Source organism: Pyrgilauda ruficollis, unplaced genomic scaffold, assembly GCF_017590135.1.
Source record: "Pyrgilauda ruficollis isolate IOZ18807 unplaced genomic scaffold, ASM1759013v1 scaffold52, whole genome shotgun sequence".
In the NCBI taxonomy this organism is placed as follows: domain Eukaryota; kingdom Metazoa; phylum Chordata; class Aves; order Passeriformes; family Passeridae; genus Pyrgilauda; species Pyrgilauda ruficollis.
In genome coordinates this window covers 893924-911306 of record NW_024526822.1, presented here as the reverse complement: position 1 = coordinate 911306, position 17383 = coordinate 893924, and the positions used below count along the sequence as shown (strand labels likewise).

Here is a 17383-nt window from a genome sequence, read left to right as displayed (position 1 = left end):
ATGTAAAAACAGGCAGCAGAGGAGAGCAAAGAAAGACCTTCCTCAAGTTTTCCCTAGAGAGAAGGGCAGGGAGGGCTTAGAGCCACCAGGGAAGCCAGCATTTTTGGGAGAGATGTGTCAGTACAGCACAGCTCCCTCGGTGCTCCCAGAGCCATTCCCTCGGGAGGAAACGTGAGAACAGCAGGAATCCAAGCCAGTCCCTGTCGGACAATTCCCTTTCCTGGAAGTTTCATCGTTCTATTTCTCCAAAGTATCCAGTCTTATTTACAAAGCCATCCTTTAGAACTCTTTTTCTAACTCCATTTCTCTCTCAACAACATCTGTCCTCTTCCATGGCATTTCTAACTCAGCATTTCTTATCTCCCAGCTTACATACACACACATACCGTATAAACCTCCTGTTAAACCCTAAAAACTCTCTCCACATTCATTTCCCGCAGGGTTTAAGCCCGGCTTTACCTCGGCTGGCACGGCCCATGCACATGTTGTCTGGAGTCACCACCTCCTGCTTGATGGAGAAGTAGTCGGTCTGCAGCGCGTCCGGGGCCGGCTCGCGCAGCAGCACCGCGGGGTAGTCGCTCTCGTACTTGAGGGACAGCAGCTCCTCCGAGCTGATGGGGTGCAGCGTCTGGTAGGACTCGGTGATGAAGCTGGGCTCGGAGAACTCGGAGGGGGGCACGCACTGGGCGTGCTCGATGCCGTAACCTGGGGGCACAGCGGGAGTCAGACCCCGCCCGAACCAGCCCCAAGTACCCAGAGCATCCCACACCCCTCCCTCAGGCACTGCTTTGGGCAAGGGCTCCAGAAGCTACAGAGATGGGGTCTGAAAATGCAGCAATTTAGCAAAGTAAGACACCCCAGACCATCCTCGATGTGCTTTGCACCAAACCCCTCCCAGGGCAGCTGCCAGAAGGAAAAAGCTGGAAAAACCTGGGGAGTGGAGTCTCAGCAGAGGAGCAAAAGGGTAAAAATGTTTCATTGCTGGTTGGGAAAGGTGAGTCCTTGCACAGCCACCTCTCGCCAGTGCCAGAGCCTGGAATCCCACAATCTCAGGTTTTGGATTGGAAGGGAACTTAAAGCTCATCCAATCCCACCCCTGCCATGGCAGGGACCCCTTCCACTATCCCAGGCTGCTCCAAGCCCTGTCCAACCTGGCCTGGGACATTTCCAGGGATGGAGAGTCCACAAACTCTCTGGGCACCCTGTGCCAGGGCCTTCCCACCCTCACAGTGAAGGATTTCTCTCTCACACCTCATTTAAATCTCTCCTTTTCAGGTCAGTTAGGCTTTTTGCTGGTTCATGAAATATCTCCCAGATTTCCAATGCCCTTAAAGAACATCTCCAAAGCAATGGCAAGGGCAGGAGTGCAGGTAGAGACTCCTCCCTTTGCTTGCTAGGCTTCTCCCTGGCAGTCCAGAATTCAGCCTTTCCCCCCATTCCCCCCCTTTTTTAACAGGCTTTTTACAATTCCCAGTATTCAGGTGTGCTGAGGCTGCTTTCAAAGTCGGCTGAGTTACAGCTTCAAACAAATAGCTTGAAGAACTCAGATGCTGGCACACAAGGCAGCCACCAAAAAGTCCAGGAGGCTTCCAAATGAACCCCAAACCCTTGGAAACACAAGATCCCCCTCTGCAGGGTGCACTCCTGTTGTGGTGTGGACAAACCTCTGCTCTAAGGTGCTTCCAGGCATGGCAATGGTGATAATTGACACTGCTAATTGAGACTTACTAATGAAGTAGTCTGAGGTGTAGCGGGACTCGGGGTAAGTGGTGCTCACTCCGTTTGCTGGGTACGGTTTCACCTCTTCTGCAGAGAGGAAAGGAAGGAAATGTCACCAGTGGAAGGCACACGGAGCTGTGCAACACTTGTTGTGCCACAGAGAGCCCTGAACTTCCCAAAATCTCCCCAGGTCAAACTGAGCAACAGAAATTAATCCAGAGCTGAAATCCCACAGGAACCTGGGCCACGTGGGGTCCTTTGGGAATTCCTGCCACAGGTATGGCCAAGCTTAAACCCAACCCCAACAGCAACAACATTCTCAGCCAGAGCTCCAGGAGGCTCTGAGCTCCCAGCTGCAGCATTTCCCTGCTTGCCTCAGGCTGTTGCCTCTCCTTCTCCTGGGGGTTGCTGACCACACTTCCATGTATGAGCTCCTGGAAAACCTCCCCACACAAGGACAGTTGTTCTCCTGGAAAAGCCCTATTTTTAGACCAGCAGTAGGTGGGTACGAGGGAGTTGGTGACCCATCCCAAAGCCAGCTCCTCTAACCCCAAATCTGTGAATTCCCAGCCTGTGCAGCACCTGATACAGGCAGAACATTCCATGTTCCAAACTGCTTTGTCTCACTGTCCCTGACCCCACTCCTGACACAGACTCCTCCATGTATATATGGTCAAAATGGCAAATTTCAGCTTTCCTCAGGCATAACTCACTGGGACAGAGCATGGAGCACATCAAGGCATAGATTCCCTGCTTCCTGTGCCTTTTTCCAAGCACCTTGCTCCTCCTGAGCTTTTCCAAGCACTTTGCTCCTCCTGGCCTGCGCTGAATTTGCCTTCCCATGTAACAGCCACCCTGCCCCTACCCTGAGCAGTTTTTCCCTGAACACCTGACTCAATCCAGCATGGCATGCTGAGCAGGGATAGAGGGATGGGGGTTTTCTTTCCTTTAACCAAAGCAAGGCCCCCTGGCAGCCCTGGCTGGGTTTGTTTCTGCCCTGGCTCTGGAGAAGCCGAGCACAGATAACGCACGTTCGCCTGTGAGGAGCCTAAATTTGGCCCTCTCCCCTGGGGACTGCAGGCTGGAAAATATTCCCTAACAAAAGGAGGGGTTGTGCAAACACAGAGGACTAATGAGAAATGCTCTGTTCCTCTCTCCACAGCGTCTGCCAAGGGGCAGGGGGTGACCACAGAGCAGGAGAGAACCTTCGGCTGTGCTTAGAGTCAAGTGCAGGGCACTGCTGACTGCTGGTAACTGAGGAGGTTATTTTAGGAAGAATTATGGAAAAGTGAGCCTGAAAATACCCAAATCCATGCAGGGAAAAGGCACCCATGTGCTGTTTTTAAATCCTGAGCAGCCTGTGGTACGTGAGTCACGCAGTGCTCACAGGGGACAGGGTCAGCTCAGGGGACAGCAGGGTCACAGCCTGTCCCAGCACGACCCTGGGCCAGCAGCACAGGTACAGCCAGGCATTTTGGGGCTAAGAACCACTCCCAGCACCAACAACCCCAGTGATGATGGTGGGGAAGATGGAGAGACAAGTTGGAGCCCTGGCTGAGCCTGGAGACACCTGGATCTCTTCCCACGTCACATCCAGGCGCAGAGGGAGAGCCCCAGCTCCTCCTGTGTGGAAAGGGACGTGGCAGGGACAGGGACAGGGACAGCTCTGTTCTGTCTGAACAGCTCCAGCCCAGCTCTGGTCGGGGCTGGAGATGAGCCCCAGCACTTACAGGGAACAGAAACCAGTTCTGGGGGGAGACTGGTTATTTCTTGGGGGCTCTCTGTCACTCCCCAGACACCTCACTGGAAATGTGTTCAGAGCCCACCAGAGGAGCAAGGGCCCTGCTTGCACAAGAGTGACAAAGTCATCAATGAAACCAAACAGGCAACAGAGATTTCTGGCTTCCCAGGGCAACACCAAGAGTGTGAAGACACAGAAATTCAGCTTTATTCATTTTCAGCCTTTCAGAAGAAGAGTTGCAGCAGGCATAAAGATTTTCAGCTTCTTTGAAAAACTCCTCCCTATCCCAGGCCTTTGTAGCACCAATTCAGTGTCTGAATACCCACATGTGTCAGTGCTGTCTAAAATTATGATTCCCCTCTGCCATAAATTTACAGCATCAATTCCATCTCCATGTGTGGGGAAACTGCAGGAAGGAGGTGCAAACCCAGCCCTGGTGCCTCAGTCAGTACCTGAAGCACATCCCACCCTATCCAGTGGGCACAGCCCAAAAAATCACAGAATTACAGAATCCTAGAAGGGCTGGGTTGGAAAGGACCTTGAAGACTTCCCAACCATGGGCAGGGACAGCAGGGAAGAAGGGCTATGGGAAGGTGCAAGCAATGGCTCAATGCAAGGAGAAATTGGGCTGACCACAAGGTTTGGCTTTGTTTGGTTAAACTGCTCGGTGTTGATCCAAGCACTCCATGAAAAATATGCAAAACAAAAGGGACAGACCAGATTTAGAGCCCAAGAGCAGGAAAACAGCCTGGCCTGCCCAGAGCCCGGGAAGGGCCATGTTTACCTTCTGCAAACCACAGGTAGCAGTAAAATTAGTAATGGGCAATTAACATCCATTTGTCAATGGTTTCCTGGAAGGAATAACTATGCTCCCCCTCCCCTTCCTGCCACCAGGGTCAGTAGGACAGCACAGGGGACATTCCAGGAAAGCAAACAGCTCTGCAGAGAAGGGAGCTGGGAAAAGAGCCCAGGTGTGCTGCAGCTCCTGCTTGTGGCTCAGGTAGAGGTGCTCAGCTCCTCACCTGCTCCTTAGAAACCATCCCAGTGCTCTTGGGCATCCAGACATGGAAAATCAACACCCTAAATTAAAGTGCGTGCCCCCAGTCACTGAAACTTAATGCCCTTGGGTGCTGTCATGCAGGGAATGGCACAGATGGCTTCTCCTCCCAGAAATGCTGGTTTTGGGGACATGGAACACCCTTTTTTGGGACATGGAACAAAGCAAAGCAGCTTCCAATTGCCACTGGGAAATTCGGCTAGGATTTTGGCTGTATTCCTGTACCCAGTTCCAGTGAAGGAAATAGTAAAATTCACAACAGGAGCTGAACAGGCTGAGGAAAAATGCTTTGGAAAATCCCACCATGGATTCCAGGCAGTCACAGTGTCCCTGCCCACTGGGGATCCCTGCCAAGCAGCCGGCACAAACACTCTGCCTCTTTGAGGCCCTGCCAGGATTCGCCTTGCCCGCTGCCGTGGGATGCCCATTTGGAATCCTGCTGAAAAGCTGGGCTTTGGAAGATGTTTTTCCTTGGATTAAAGCTCATGGTGAACACCTCCTGGTCTCTGGAAAGCCCCAGAACATGGCTAGCAGGGATGCTGTGAATTGTTCACCTGGGACACCCCAGGACTGACCTTTCTGCAGGATCTCCAGATGTTCCCAAAGGATATCTCCCACAAAGTCAGGCGCCAGCTCCAGGAAGCACTCCTTGCCCAGGGCACAGAGGGCAGCTCCATTCATGCAGAACTTCTGGAAATCCACTTCCTTCAGGCTGAACTCGTTCACTGCCCACATCACCCAGTCCCGCACGTGCGTCTCCGTCCACTGCTGGGGGTCTGCAGAGGGATCCAGCCGTCAGCACCCCAGGAAAACAGGACACAGACAGTGCTGCAGCTGCCCTGCACTAGCACAGCCTCATCCCTGGAGACTGGCAGCCCACTGGCATCAGGGTGTGAGGAACACCATGCCCAGCCTGGATCAGCCTTAATGCAGACACGTTTCATCCAAGGAACAAGCTTTGGATTTGTTCGGGATTTCTAAAAATCCCATCACTTCTCTGACCCCCTTCTCCCACCCATTTCTCCAATTTTCTTGGTTTCTCCCTGTCACCAGCCTCTGGTAAAGGGTTTCTGCTGCTTCTTTCTTTAGTGGAGATGACTTGTCCACATTTTTCCAGCTGAAGCTTCCAAGAAGCTTCAGGTGGTATTTGAAAGGCAACATCACCTGAGGAGAACCAGCAGAGGAGATGGCAGACAGGGAATTCTGGGCAGCTTGGAAGGAGGACACAACCCCTGTGGGCACTGTGGTCATTCACAGGAAGCCAAGTCTTACCTTTGGGAATTCCCAGCCGCTGCTGCTCCTTGGCAAAGCCGCTGAACGTGGCTTTCAGTGCCTGGGACATCATTTCTTTGCTGCTGGGCGTTAATAAAGGCACATCTGCACATTCCATGTCTGAAAGAAGCAAGAGAGGAACACAGCCATGAGGACACGGGGCTGGGAAAGATGTCAGGGAATGCTAGCCAGGTGCACATGGTGTCCCTAAGCTTCTGGAATGTGCTACTGGATGATGATATCAAGGCCCTTCCAGACAGTCTGCTGGGCTTCAGCATTCCAGGTGTGTCTGGAGCCTGGGAAATGGCTCAGCAGCTCCAGGCACCGAGGAAGGTACAGTCCCACACCAGGATCCGCAAGAAAGAGGGAAAAAAACATCCCTGAATTACCACTCTGTCATCCCAGCACAAAGAAAAGCAAGGAGAAAATTAAAGAATTCTAGAAAATTCTTTATCCTAGGAAATTCTTCCCTGTGGGAACGCGGAGGCCCTGGCACAGGTTGCCCAGAGAAGCTGTGGCTGCCTCTTCCAAGGGTCCAAGGCCAGGTTGGAACAACCTGGGATAGTGGAAGGTGTCTCTGCCCAAGGTAGGATGTGGAATGGGATGGGCTTTGAGGTCCCCTCCATCCCAAACCATGCCAGGATTCTAAGAGTCCATGAAAAAGTGAGCTGACAGCGGGCTGAGACAGGATGGAAGAGTGGCAGAATACCCATTTGAGGGGGGAAGGGAAACAAAGGGCTGGAAAATCCCACATTAGCCCAGAGTTACGTCAGGCACATCCATAGCACGGAGCCAGGGTGAGTCATGGCCAACACCAGCCATCCCATGGGACAGCGGGGCCAAGCCAAGAGCCAGGCCTGGAGTCAGTCCTGACAAGGACCAAACCTCTTCCTTTCCTTTTTTAAATCCCTTTTTCTAATTTATTTGGAAGCTTTGTAGCCAAAGAGTCTCACAAATAAAAGCAACCATTTGAGGCAAAATATCTGAATAGAGGTTTGGCTCTTTTTCCTGTACTTTCAGTATTCCTGAAAAACATCTTTGATGGAGAAGGAAAGTCTTGAACAACCACCACCCCAAAAACTGCCCTTGGTCAGCAGAGATGGAAATCTTCCACCTGAGGTTGGTTTAGCTCTGCAGCCTAGTGGAAATTTTCCATGAAAACTCAGTGGAAAAATTAGACCACGGGCAAAGTCTTTGGTGTTCTCACAGACACTGAAAATCAAAGAATTCTGTGTCTTGTGGAAACTCAACCACCACAGTTTCCATTGCTTCAAGTTCGTTAAACTCCTGATTTAATAAACCTTTACACCTGCAAAATGCTGCTGAGGGCCTGTTCCAGGCAGTGCTGGTGTATTCCTGATAAAACACAGTGTCAGGGATGGAAGCAGCCACTGGGAAGCGCCAGCCCAGCTACCCAGTCTGGAATTCCTGCTCCACTCAACTCCTCCCCAACCAAATTCATGGCCATCATTTAAAGGCCAAACAACCCAACACTGGGTTTTTTCCAAGTGGGAATCTGAGGGTTGGGTCAACAGAATTCCAGGGCAGTGGTGGAGTCATCACCCCTGGAAATGTTTAAAAAACCTGTGGATGTGGCTCTTGGGGACATGGGTTGGTGGTGACCTGGCAGTGCTGGGCAGTGGATGGACCCCATGATCTTAGAAGGCTTTTCCAACCTAAACAATCCTGTTTTTCCACAGATAAACCTCCACATGCAGCTCTGTAGCACAGGGTGAGGGGGACAATGCTGCAAAGCATCCCCAGATCATCTGCTGGATGCTCCTGACACAATTCCACTGCCAGGCCAAACCCAGCAACCACTCTGTCCCCACTTCTGCACCTTCCACCTCTCAGCCCCAGTACAAAAATTCCCCCTTCCCTTTGCACGTCCTCCAGCCAAGTCCCCAAGGCTCTCAAGAAATGATTTGCAGACTCTTGGCTCAGGTAGAAGCAGTGAAATTCCCAACACAGAGTCATTCAGGACACAATTCCTGCCCTCAGCCCAGCACACAAATCCAGGATTGCCTCCACAGTGGCAGGATCAGGACCTTTGAAAGCAAATCCCACATCCAAAGGCTATTTGGCAAATTACACTTCATTATTTACTGATTTGGCTGGAGAGGGCATGGAAAATGAGCAGCCACCATCGCTATCTCTGTTCCCCATCTGCTGCTTGAGATAACACTGGGAGAAAGTGGCTCGGTGCCCCTTTCCCTTCATCCTCAAGTTACATTTGAATGCTCTGCTCTCCCTGCTCTGTGGTCACAGGGACCACCCAGGAATCTGCTCCCTCCGCCTGCCTCAACAGCAGCTCCTGCCTGCCCTGGGAAGATGAGTCAGGGCCAGGCTGAGAAAACGGTTCTAACCCCAATTTTAACACTGAATCACCATGAAAACCTGTGTGGAGGTGAGCTCCTCAGGCCAGACACCAAGAGCAGGGTGAAAAACGGTATTTTTATCTCTGCAACAGCAAGGGCCCATCCCTGATCCTGCTCTTTGGTCATGCAGGATCCATGGGTTGGCTTTGCACAAGCCCAGCAAATCAATTTTTCAGTAGCGGGAGGATAAGATTTCGGTTTAGGAAGGTGAATGCTGAGCTCTGCACAAACAACCTGTCAAAACAGGGGAGACTTAAAAGTGATTCCCAGGGAGAGGTCACAGGGAAGCAAACAATCTGTTCCCAAATAAAAAAAAAACCATGCCAGAGGACGGTTTCTATTTAAACACCCAAATCAACCCAAATGTGCATTTCAAGGCTTCTGCAAAATCTGTTGTGCTCAGCAGATTTAGGACTAAAACATCATCTGCATTTTTCCTGCGAGGTCGCAGCCACTTGTTTGAATTTCTGCTGAGGACAGAGCAGCCCCAAAGCCCTGAGCCTGCAGAAGCCTTGGCTGGGTCAGCAGTGCCCCAGAGCTGGGGAAAACTCACCCAGGGAAACCAAACGTGTGTGAAGCTCTGCAGACATGTCTGGGGACAAGGCTTGGCTGGGTGGCTCCAGAAAGATGGGGTGGATGGACAGTTTTTACCCTAAATTCTTGTGCTGCTGCTTTGGGTGTACTGAATTTATTTAAATAATTCAGTATTTATTTTAAAACTGGGTGGTTTATGTGCAGGGAGCATGGTGGGCTTCACCCAGCTCTGTGCAGGGCCAGGACTCGGACTTAGTGATCCCTGTAAATCCCTGCCAACCTGGAATATCCTGTAACTCTATGAACTTTGCTGGTGCAGGGAAATTCCTTCCCGTGGAGGCAAACCCAGCCCTGGCAATGTCCTCCAGCCCTTCGCCTCCAGTCTGGCATGCCTAAAGGTCAGAGTTGAGCAGAATTTCAGGAAGAAAAGCAACAAGCCTGGCTTAGCTGCCCCGGTATCAGCTTTCAGTGCCATCTGAAACCTGTTTGCAAGATTTTAATCAAACCTTGCACCAATAAAACCTCTCCTTTAGTGCTGCCCATGGAGCACAGGGCTGCGTGCAGGGCTGGGGCAGAAGCCAGCAGCAGGCCCAGCTGTTCTACCTAAACCCAGTTTAGGAATGCTGAGGCTTTAATCCCAAAAGCAAGCTCAGCAGCAGGGGCCAGGCTGGGATTTCTGGCTGGTTTTTACGAGCCCATCAAAGCCCCCTGACACGGCTGCCACGTGCACCCGGCTGTGGGGATGCCATGTCCTCGTCCTGTGCCGACAGAGCCGCCTTTGATTTCCCTCCTGGGAGAGCAGGCAGGGAGCTATGGTTGGATTTTTAAACAGTGCCAGGAGTTGCAGTCGCCCTGGAGAGTTATGTCAGCAGCATCTGCAGAGCAGAGATGCAGGATTTGCCTCGCATGGGGACAGCTTTTATCTGGCTGCAGCTTTCCAAGGCAAAGAGGGATCTGGAGGCTCCGTGGCTTCTCCAAACCAGGCCCCTTCAGCTCCCTGACAGCCCTGGGGATGGGACTCAGAGACACAAGAGGATAAACCACCCTGACAATGCCCTGGATGGATTCTGTGCTAACGGGGACCTGCCCAGACCCCCCAGCCAGGGGCATGTGGAGCCTGAGAGAAAACCAGGAGCAAAGCGGCCAAGATCACCAAATTCATCTCCCAGCCACATTCCCACTCTGCTCCCACCAGGCCCTGCATGTGTAAACTATTTCCACACATCTGATCTTTTTAAAGGACTCAGATTTACAAACTTTAGGGATTTTGACCTTCAAATGCAGAGAACTCCTCTGCACGCCAAAGCCATTTAATGCAGCTGATTGCAGAAGGAAAATAAATGGCACACAGGGCAAAAAAAGGATGGTCAGAACAGAAGGATGGGAGCAAAGTCATTTTTCAGCAGAGTTTCCACTCGGGGTCAGTGACCCCTCCAAGCTCCCCTCGGCCACTCACTTTTTTTTCCATCACAGCCCCAGTGTGTCCCTGGGTGGGGTTTCACCCAGTAGCTGCTGGAAATGGATGTGGGGAGGGTCAGAGCAGAGACACCTGACCCCAACAGCACCTCCTGTCCCTGCCTGGATGGATGGATGGATGGATGGATGGATGGATGGATGGATGGATGGATGATGGATGGATGGATGGATGGATGGATGGATGGATGGATGGACGGACACCAAGGGCAGGACCCTGAGGCCTCCTCAGCCTCCCCTTCCCAGGCCTGGAGCACATGGATGCCATGGAGATCCCAGGCCCTTGTGTGGCTTGGCAGAGGCATGGGGACAAGGGCGAAAGGCGTGAAAATTAAACAGGGTAGATTTAGATTTAGATTTAGATTTAGATTTAGATTTAGATTTAGATTAGACTTAGACTTAGATTTAGATTTAAACTACATTTTAGGAGGTAATTCCTCCCTGTGAGGGTGGGCAGGCCCTGGCACAGGGTGCCCAGAGCAGCTGTGGCTGCCCCTGGATCCCTGGCAGTGCCCAAGGCCAGGCTGGACAGGGCTTGGAGCAGCCTGGGACAGTGGAAGGTGTCCCTGCCATGGCAGGGTGTGGAATGAGATGGCCTTTAGGGTCTCTTCCAAGCCAAACCATTCCAGGATTCCATGATTAAATTAGGGGGGAAGATGCACATTGTTTTCAAACAAGATCATTTGCAGAGACTGTGCATCCAAGAGCTCCATGAATTCATGCCTGTGTCCCTCAGAAACCCCAATCCTTGAGCCCTGAGGCAGCTGAGATCCCCCTGGAGCCCCCATCCCATCCTGGAGCTGCCCACGCTCCAGGATGTCCCCCCACTGCTGGGTGACGATGGAGCAGGAGTTTCCCAGAGGGGTGGCAGGGGTTCACTCTCCCACCCTCCTCCCACGTGCCCGCAGTGAGTCCGTGGCCACCACAGTTCCCCCCCAGCCCACCCCGAGCTCATCTCCTTGAGCCCCTGTGCCCCAGCTTTCCCCAGGATTCAAAGCAGGGCAGAGCTGGAGCTGGGGGAAGCTGGAGCACAGATTTCCCAACGTCCCCCAGCTGGGAGGGTTCAGCAGCCCAGAACCTTTCTCAGGATCAGAGGAGGCTGAGGAGAGGGGGGCTGGGAGCTGAGACCCTTCCCACGCTCCCCAGCGAGGCTGCCAGGCACCGTGGAGCCACCACGTCCCCACCACATCCCCACATGTCCCCACCATGTCCCCAGCTCAGGTTTCCAGCACCCCCAGGCACCTCCAGCCCCTCGGGCAGCTCTGCCTTTCCCAGGTGCCCCCCGCCCTTGAGCAGGGACACCCGGGCAAAGAACCCTGGCTGAGCCCCCTGTTATTTAGGCAGGATTAGGCAAAAATTTGTGTGCACTTTTGAACTGTTTTCACAAGCGTTGCCTCTCACTCCCACGCAGGAAGCAGGAGAGGAGCCGGCCTGTTCCAATTAGGGCTCCTCGGACCCAAAGGGCAGCGAGATTCGAGGGGGGGAAAGGGAAAATGGGACAGAAAACTGGAAAAAAGAACCAGAAGTAAATCTGGGTGGGGAGCAGGGATAAGCACAGCAAGGGCTGTTTGCTGGGGCTGTGGGGATGGGATGGGACAGGAGCAGATGGAGGAGATTTGGGTCCCCTTCCTGCAGCAACGTGCCAGAGACCGGCCCTGCTTCCCTCTGCAAGGATGGCACAAAAGGTGCAGACATTTGCTGTTTTAATTTAAAATAAATATATTTCTTAAACAAAAAATAAAAAAATAAAAAAATAAAAAAAAAGAAAAGAAAAATAAGTCTTTTTTTTCCCTCCTTCAAGCAGTGAAAAATAAATAGTGAGATGAAAGCTGGGCTTCAAGAGAAAAACAAGAGAGGAAACCGAAAGCCCACAGTGCTTAGCACTGCAGAAAGCCCAACAAAGCCGGCTTTTTTCCGGCCCTCAGCAGTTTTCTTAGGGAGATGCGGTGTGCCATGGGGGCCAGCTCTTCCCCTCAAAAATGGGCCTGAGCACTGTGCTCCCTAAATGCAGATAAAAGCATCTTGTCCCAGGTTTGGGCTCTCAGCCCTCGGAGCACCAGGGGGGAAGGTTCAGCTGCAGGTGAGGTGTTGGGATGCTCTGCTTGGCCTCAGGTTTTGGGGTTCAGCCCTGTGTGCTATGGACAGCCTGGCCTGGCTGTCCATGAGGAAAACTGGACACAGAGCAGCCACCAGGTGAGGAAGGGCTGGTTTGGCTCTGGGGTTCTGGCAGCTGTGAGGGACCAGGCCCAGGGAGAGGATTCTGCAGCCCCCATCAGTCACAGCCCGCCCTGCTCAGGCTCCGGCTCCTTCTCCTCCCTTGCTCTCCCTGCTTTGTAACGTGGGTGTTGGATGGCAATCCTGGGAAAGCAGCATCCTTGAGAGTCCCAGGAGCTCATAGGGGAGCAGCCTGGTGGGCAGCTCACTCCATCCTTGGCTTTTGTGGAGAGAAGAGGGAATGAAGTGCTAGAGAAAGGCCAGGGCTGAAGCTGAGCTAAACCACAGCCCCTGAGTCAACGCTCACTGCGATTATGGGAAAGTTCCCCCAGCTCAGCAAGGCCAGGGCCCACGGCTCCTCTTCCTTCAGAAGCTCAAGGGCTTTCCTCGGCTGGGATTCACCCCATCCTCCCCATTTCAGCTGCTGGAAGGAGCACAGATGGATAAAGTAAACCCTGGGGAGATTCAGCCACCTCTGAGGTTGGGGAATGTGGCCATGGCTTAACAGCACTCGTTGGAACCATCAAAGAAACAGGACTGGTCATCAATAAAATTCCATCAGCATTACCCAGAGCAGCTGTGGCTGCCCTAGCCCTGGAAGTGTCCAAGGCCAGGCTGGACAGGGCTTGGAGCAGCCTGGGATAGGGAAGGTGCGTGTGGGATGAGATGAGCTTTAAGGTCCCTCCCAACCCAGCCCACCCACGGGTCCTAGGATGAGCTGCTACAGGGCTGGAGTGGTTCAGCTCCAGCGGCGGCTCAGCACCAGACCCTCCCACTCTTGAATCAGCTCTAAATGGCCTCTGCAGTCCCTTCAGACCTAACAGCATCACAACCTAAAACTTCCAGCAGCCTTTTCTGAGCCCCTGGCCTGGGGGCAGAGTCCAGCTTCACTAAACCCCCATGGAGGCTCCAGGCTGGACACAGCCAGGCCAGGAGTCTGCAGCCAGCCAGGAGCAACCTCCACCTGCCCAAACCCCTCCTGCTCAGGAGGCAAAGGCGTCGGGCCCTTAGAGCCCTTCCCTGCCTCTTTCCCAATGGAATATCCCATGGGCAGCGTCCCCTCTGGAGCCAGGATTAGCGCCTCACCTCCAGGCTGGGATCGCTGCCCAGCAGGGCTGGGAGGACCCTCCCAGGCTGGCGCAAACCTGTGAGCCACGCTTCCCCGGATAATCACCCTAATCCCTGCTAACCGCGCCTCTAAAGACTCTAATCCCCGGGCAGGGCACACACGCGCTGCCGAGCCTGGAAAAGCCTGTCATGGACACCCAGCCCGGCTGGAAACAGCTCAGGTGGAACCAGCCAGCCCAGGTCATGCCCCACCTCTGGGAGATGCTCCTTTCAACCAAACCCCGCTGCTCACACCCCACAGAGCTCGGATTGCTCAACAGCAATGGGGAAAAAAGGGGAAAACCCCTGCCAAGCCCCAGCACTCTGCACCGAGCAGATGAGCACAGATATTGCCCTGCTGCTGGCACAGAGCCCAGGTGCTCACGGGGCTCATGACCAGAAGCTGTTTGAAGCTCCTCACTGTCCCCGGGCTGGGCCGGGAGCCCTCAGTGCCAGCCGTGTCCCCGGAGCCTTGCAGGGCTGCAGGAGCCCAGCCTGAGCCTTCCAGAGCAATCCCACGCTGGGCTCCAGCACTCAGGGAGGGCATGGTGCTCCAGGTCACACGCACCCACCGTCCCTGAGAGCTCACATCCCCTTCCAGCCAGGTCCCACCCTGTTCTGCTGTTCTCTCCTCAAGTCCCCAGCTGATGTTGCCATTTCTGGCACCTTTGATGAAGGAGGGATGGGACTGGAGGATTTGTCCCAAGAGAAGGATGAACCCATCCCAGAACCCTGCCATGGGTTTTTCCTGGATTGCAGAAGCACCCATGGGATGCTCCCAAGGTACTCCCTGGGCAGTTCAGATGGAACATTTCTCCATCCATCCAAACAAACCCTCAGACTCTTCTGCAGATATTCATCTCCCTGTCCTTCATCATCATCCAGGAACAGGGACAGACACAAAGGGGATTCAGCTGCAGCACATCCAGCTGCTGCTGCAGGCTGGGGCTGCCAAACCATGCACCGGAGTCTATCAGCAAGGGAGAGCAGGGATGTAGCAAGGCCAGGTTGAGGATAATTGGCAGAACATCGTGTGGGGAAGATGCTGTCAGGATGGGAAGTGTGAAAAGGGAAGGCTGAGATCTCTTGGCAGGGCTGTCCCTCACAGCAGGAGGAAGGCCAAGGAACCTTCACTCAAGCTGAGCTCTTTCATCACTCACAAAGGATCCCAACCCTCCGAGCCGCCTCAGACACTCCTGAAGAACAAACTGTGCCAGCATACTTTGTGAGTAGCCACGCATGACCTCACAGCTCGGGATGTTTTCATCCCACAATCCCGATGATCCATGTGCAATGACTCCATGCCCTGGATAAAACCCCATCATTTGTGCTGCCCATCACCAGGACACGAGACATTTCTGAGGCCAATGGACTCCAGAGCTGTCCCTGCTGCTGGGAAATCACTGGTCCCAACAGAAGCCTCAATTACCCTTGCCTTGGGAAGGGATTAGACACGGAGATGCTCAGCCAAACACCTCCAATCTGTCTGTCCCGAGGAATTCCCAGCCTTCCCTTGATTTCCCTGCTCAGACTGATCCCTCTATGTCCAGGCCCAGCCTCTGCCCCCGGGCCGAGTCACACCAGACACGAGGCAGCACATGGCAGGACAGTGGCACTGCCCCGGGGCCGGGGTGATGTTCAACCCCCCAGATATGTCCGTCCACATCAAAGCCTCTGCTGCGCTCACCAGCTCCCATTCATCCTCCGGGAATGTTTGTGAGCTGGAGCCGCCGCTGGTGTGCCCATGCGCTCATGGGGAAGGTCCCTGGGGATGTTCCCAAGGCTTCCTGAAGCCCAGAACATCCCCGCAGGATGCTGCCAGCACAAGGCGGCGATGCGGAAGGATCAGAGGATGACGAGGGAGGGAGGGAGGCTCGGCAGCTCCGGGTCACCTCCGCTCGCTGCCGCGGGCGACGGGCGCTGGGCGAGCCCTGCACCGCTCGGCAGCTGCAGATTCCTGCCTGTCCCACCCCCTCCTCCGCAGCCTTCCCGGGCACCCCTTCCCCGCAGGGCAGCGCCAGCCAGACAGCCGGGATTGCTCAATGGCAGCGGCAAGTCGCATCGCGTCCCGCGGCTGGCAGGGGGACCGTGCCCGGCCAGCCCCGCTCCTTCCCGGCTGCGACAGCTTCCACATCTGGGACTGCTGGGCTCTGCCCGGGGCAGCGCTCCGTGAGGTGTGCAGGGCAGAAGGAGGAGGAAGAGGAGGAGCCCAAGAGCTCCTTCACCTCACAGGAGCCTCACAGGCTCCTTCACGGGAGCCCTGTCCTCACCTGTCCTCCCCGTGTCCCCCCTCACCCCTCCGTGCCCAGGGAAGTCCCCGCACACGAGGACTCCAGGGCTGCCCTCCCTTATCAGCCCGAGCTGTCCCGGTGCCAGCTGCAGTTTCCAAAGGCGGAGAGGGAAGATTAGGATATTTAGCTTTGAAATCAAACAAATAATTGCACAGGCTTTCTGCAAACAGATCAGGGTTGGGAGGTCAGAGAGCAGCTGGTAAATCTCAGCACTGTTTGCTCTGCCTAAATAATATTAGACCAAGAATAATCAATCATTTTAATCAACAAAATTATTTATAACTCTTTAGAGCAAACAGTCAACTTCACTGGCAGCTGCCAAAAGATGGCAGGTAACGATCCACATGTGTCCAATTCCCCTGTGTGGTTATGGATTGGCTCCTTTGCATCCCTGGATTTACTTGCCCCCACAAGTGCCATGACTCTCTCTGAGGGTGCCCCTGGCCAGGCTCACAAGCATACACTGAAAAACACACAAATACACCCAGCAGCCCCCTACAGCTGAAACCCCTCTCCCCCAGGGCAGCTCACAGCAGTCACTACATGCTCCAAGCACCTTCCCATGTCCCAGTGCAGCTGCATCTCCCAGGGAGGGAGGGAGGGAGAACCTGCTGGACAGGAGAGGGAGAAGGTGCTCCTTCTGCTCTGCCACCTGAGCCAGCCCCATCTCCTCAGCTTGTGGCTGTGCTGATGGCACCACCTGACCCCTCCACGGGCACCACTCATGTCCCACACTCTGCACATCCCCCAGCGCCGGGCAGGCTCCGCACAGCAGCAGATGATCCCAGCAGCCACAACAGGACAGAAACCTTTTCCTGGCTGGGTTGGAAGCCATGAAAGCCAAGGGATTGCTGAGAGGAGAACAAGAGCCATCTTCTCCTTTGGGACCAGGAGGGAACCAGGACAAGGCCATCCCTGGATGCTCCTGCCAGCCCTGCACCATTTCACCTCCCTGTCCCCTGTCCAAGCTCAGCTCCCCCAGTGACAGAGGCCAGGAAGGGCCTGGGAAAAACCTGGGAACCAAGGTTCTGCAGCCCACGCCAGCCTCAGGAACAGTGGTGCCAAAGTAATTTCATTTCACAATTTCCCAGGAACAGTTCTCCTGGTTTTATTAATTTTTAAGCAGACAAGAAAAGCAACAAAGGGGATTTTCCAGGAGAGCCCCAAGATTAATCATCTCCATCCCAGGCTGAGCACAGGGCTCCTGGGCTTTGCCCAGGTGTGTTACACCATGCAACATTCGGGTTTCCAGTATCCTCAGGCACAGGAGTGAGGGTTTTCCCAATCCCCAAGAAGTTCTTCTTTTCCAGCTCCTACTTCTAGGAAGCTTCCCACCAGGGAAGGGACCAGTGCAGGGATTGGGCCAGACCAAGCCCTGGGAAGATGAAGGTGGGAGTGAGCTGGAAAAGGCGGCCAAAGACGGGCTGCCCCATCAGGCTCAGTCCTCCCCATCGCAGAGCCAAGCGCTGTCCAGGACGGGATTATGTCAGCTCCTGGCCTCAGCCGGGAAGAGCGAAGGGCAGGCAGGGATAAATGCAAACGGCTGGAGGTGCTCGGATCTGCCCAGAGGAAGCCTGAGCTTGGAAACCTCGGGTGA

At 54.1% G+C, this 17383-nt stretch overlaps 1 protein-coding gene across 2 annotated transcripts in view; it reads right to left on the bottom strand.

Moving 5' to 3' along the window:
* ETS1 (ETS proto-oncogene 1, transcription factor) overlaps positions 1-17383 on the bottom strand; it is a 75260-nt gene that overhangs the window by 15781 nt on the left and 42096 nt on the right. For both annotated transcript variants that reach the window (XM_041480551.1, XM_041480552.1), the window contains 4 exons: positions 5790-5909; positions 5093-5293; positions 1729-1806; positions 460-705 (listed from right to left, as the gene is read on the bottom strand). In XM_041480551.1, coding sequence (XP_041336485.1) covers positions 460-705; positions 1729-1806; positions 5093-5293; positions 5790-5909 — 645 coding nt within the window. The remainder of the gene's footprint in view (positions 1-459; positions 706-1728; positions 1807-5092; positions 5294-5789; positions 5910-17383) is intronic.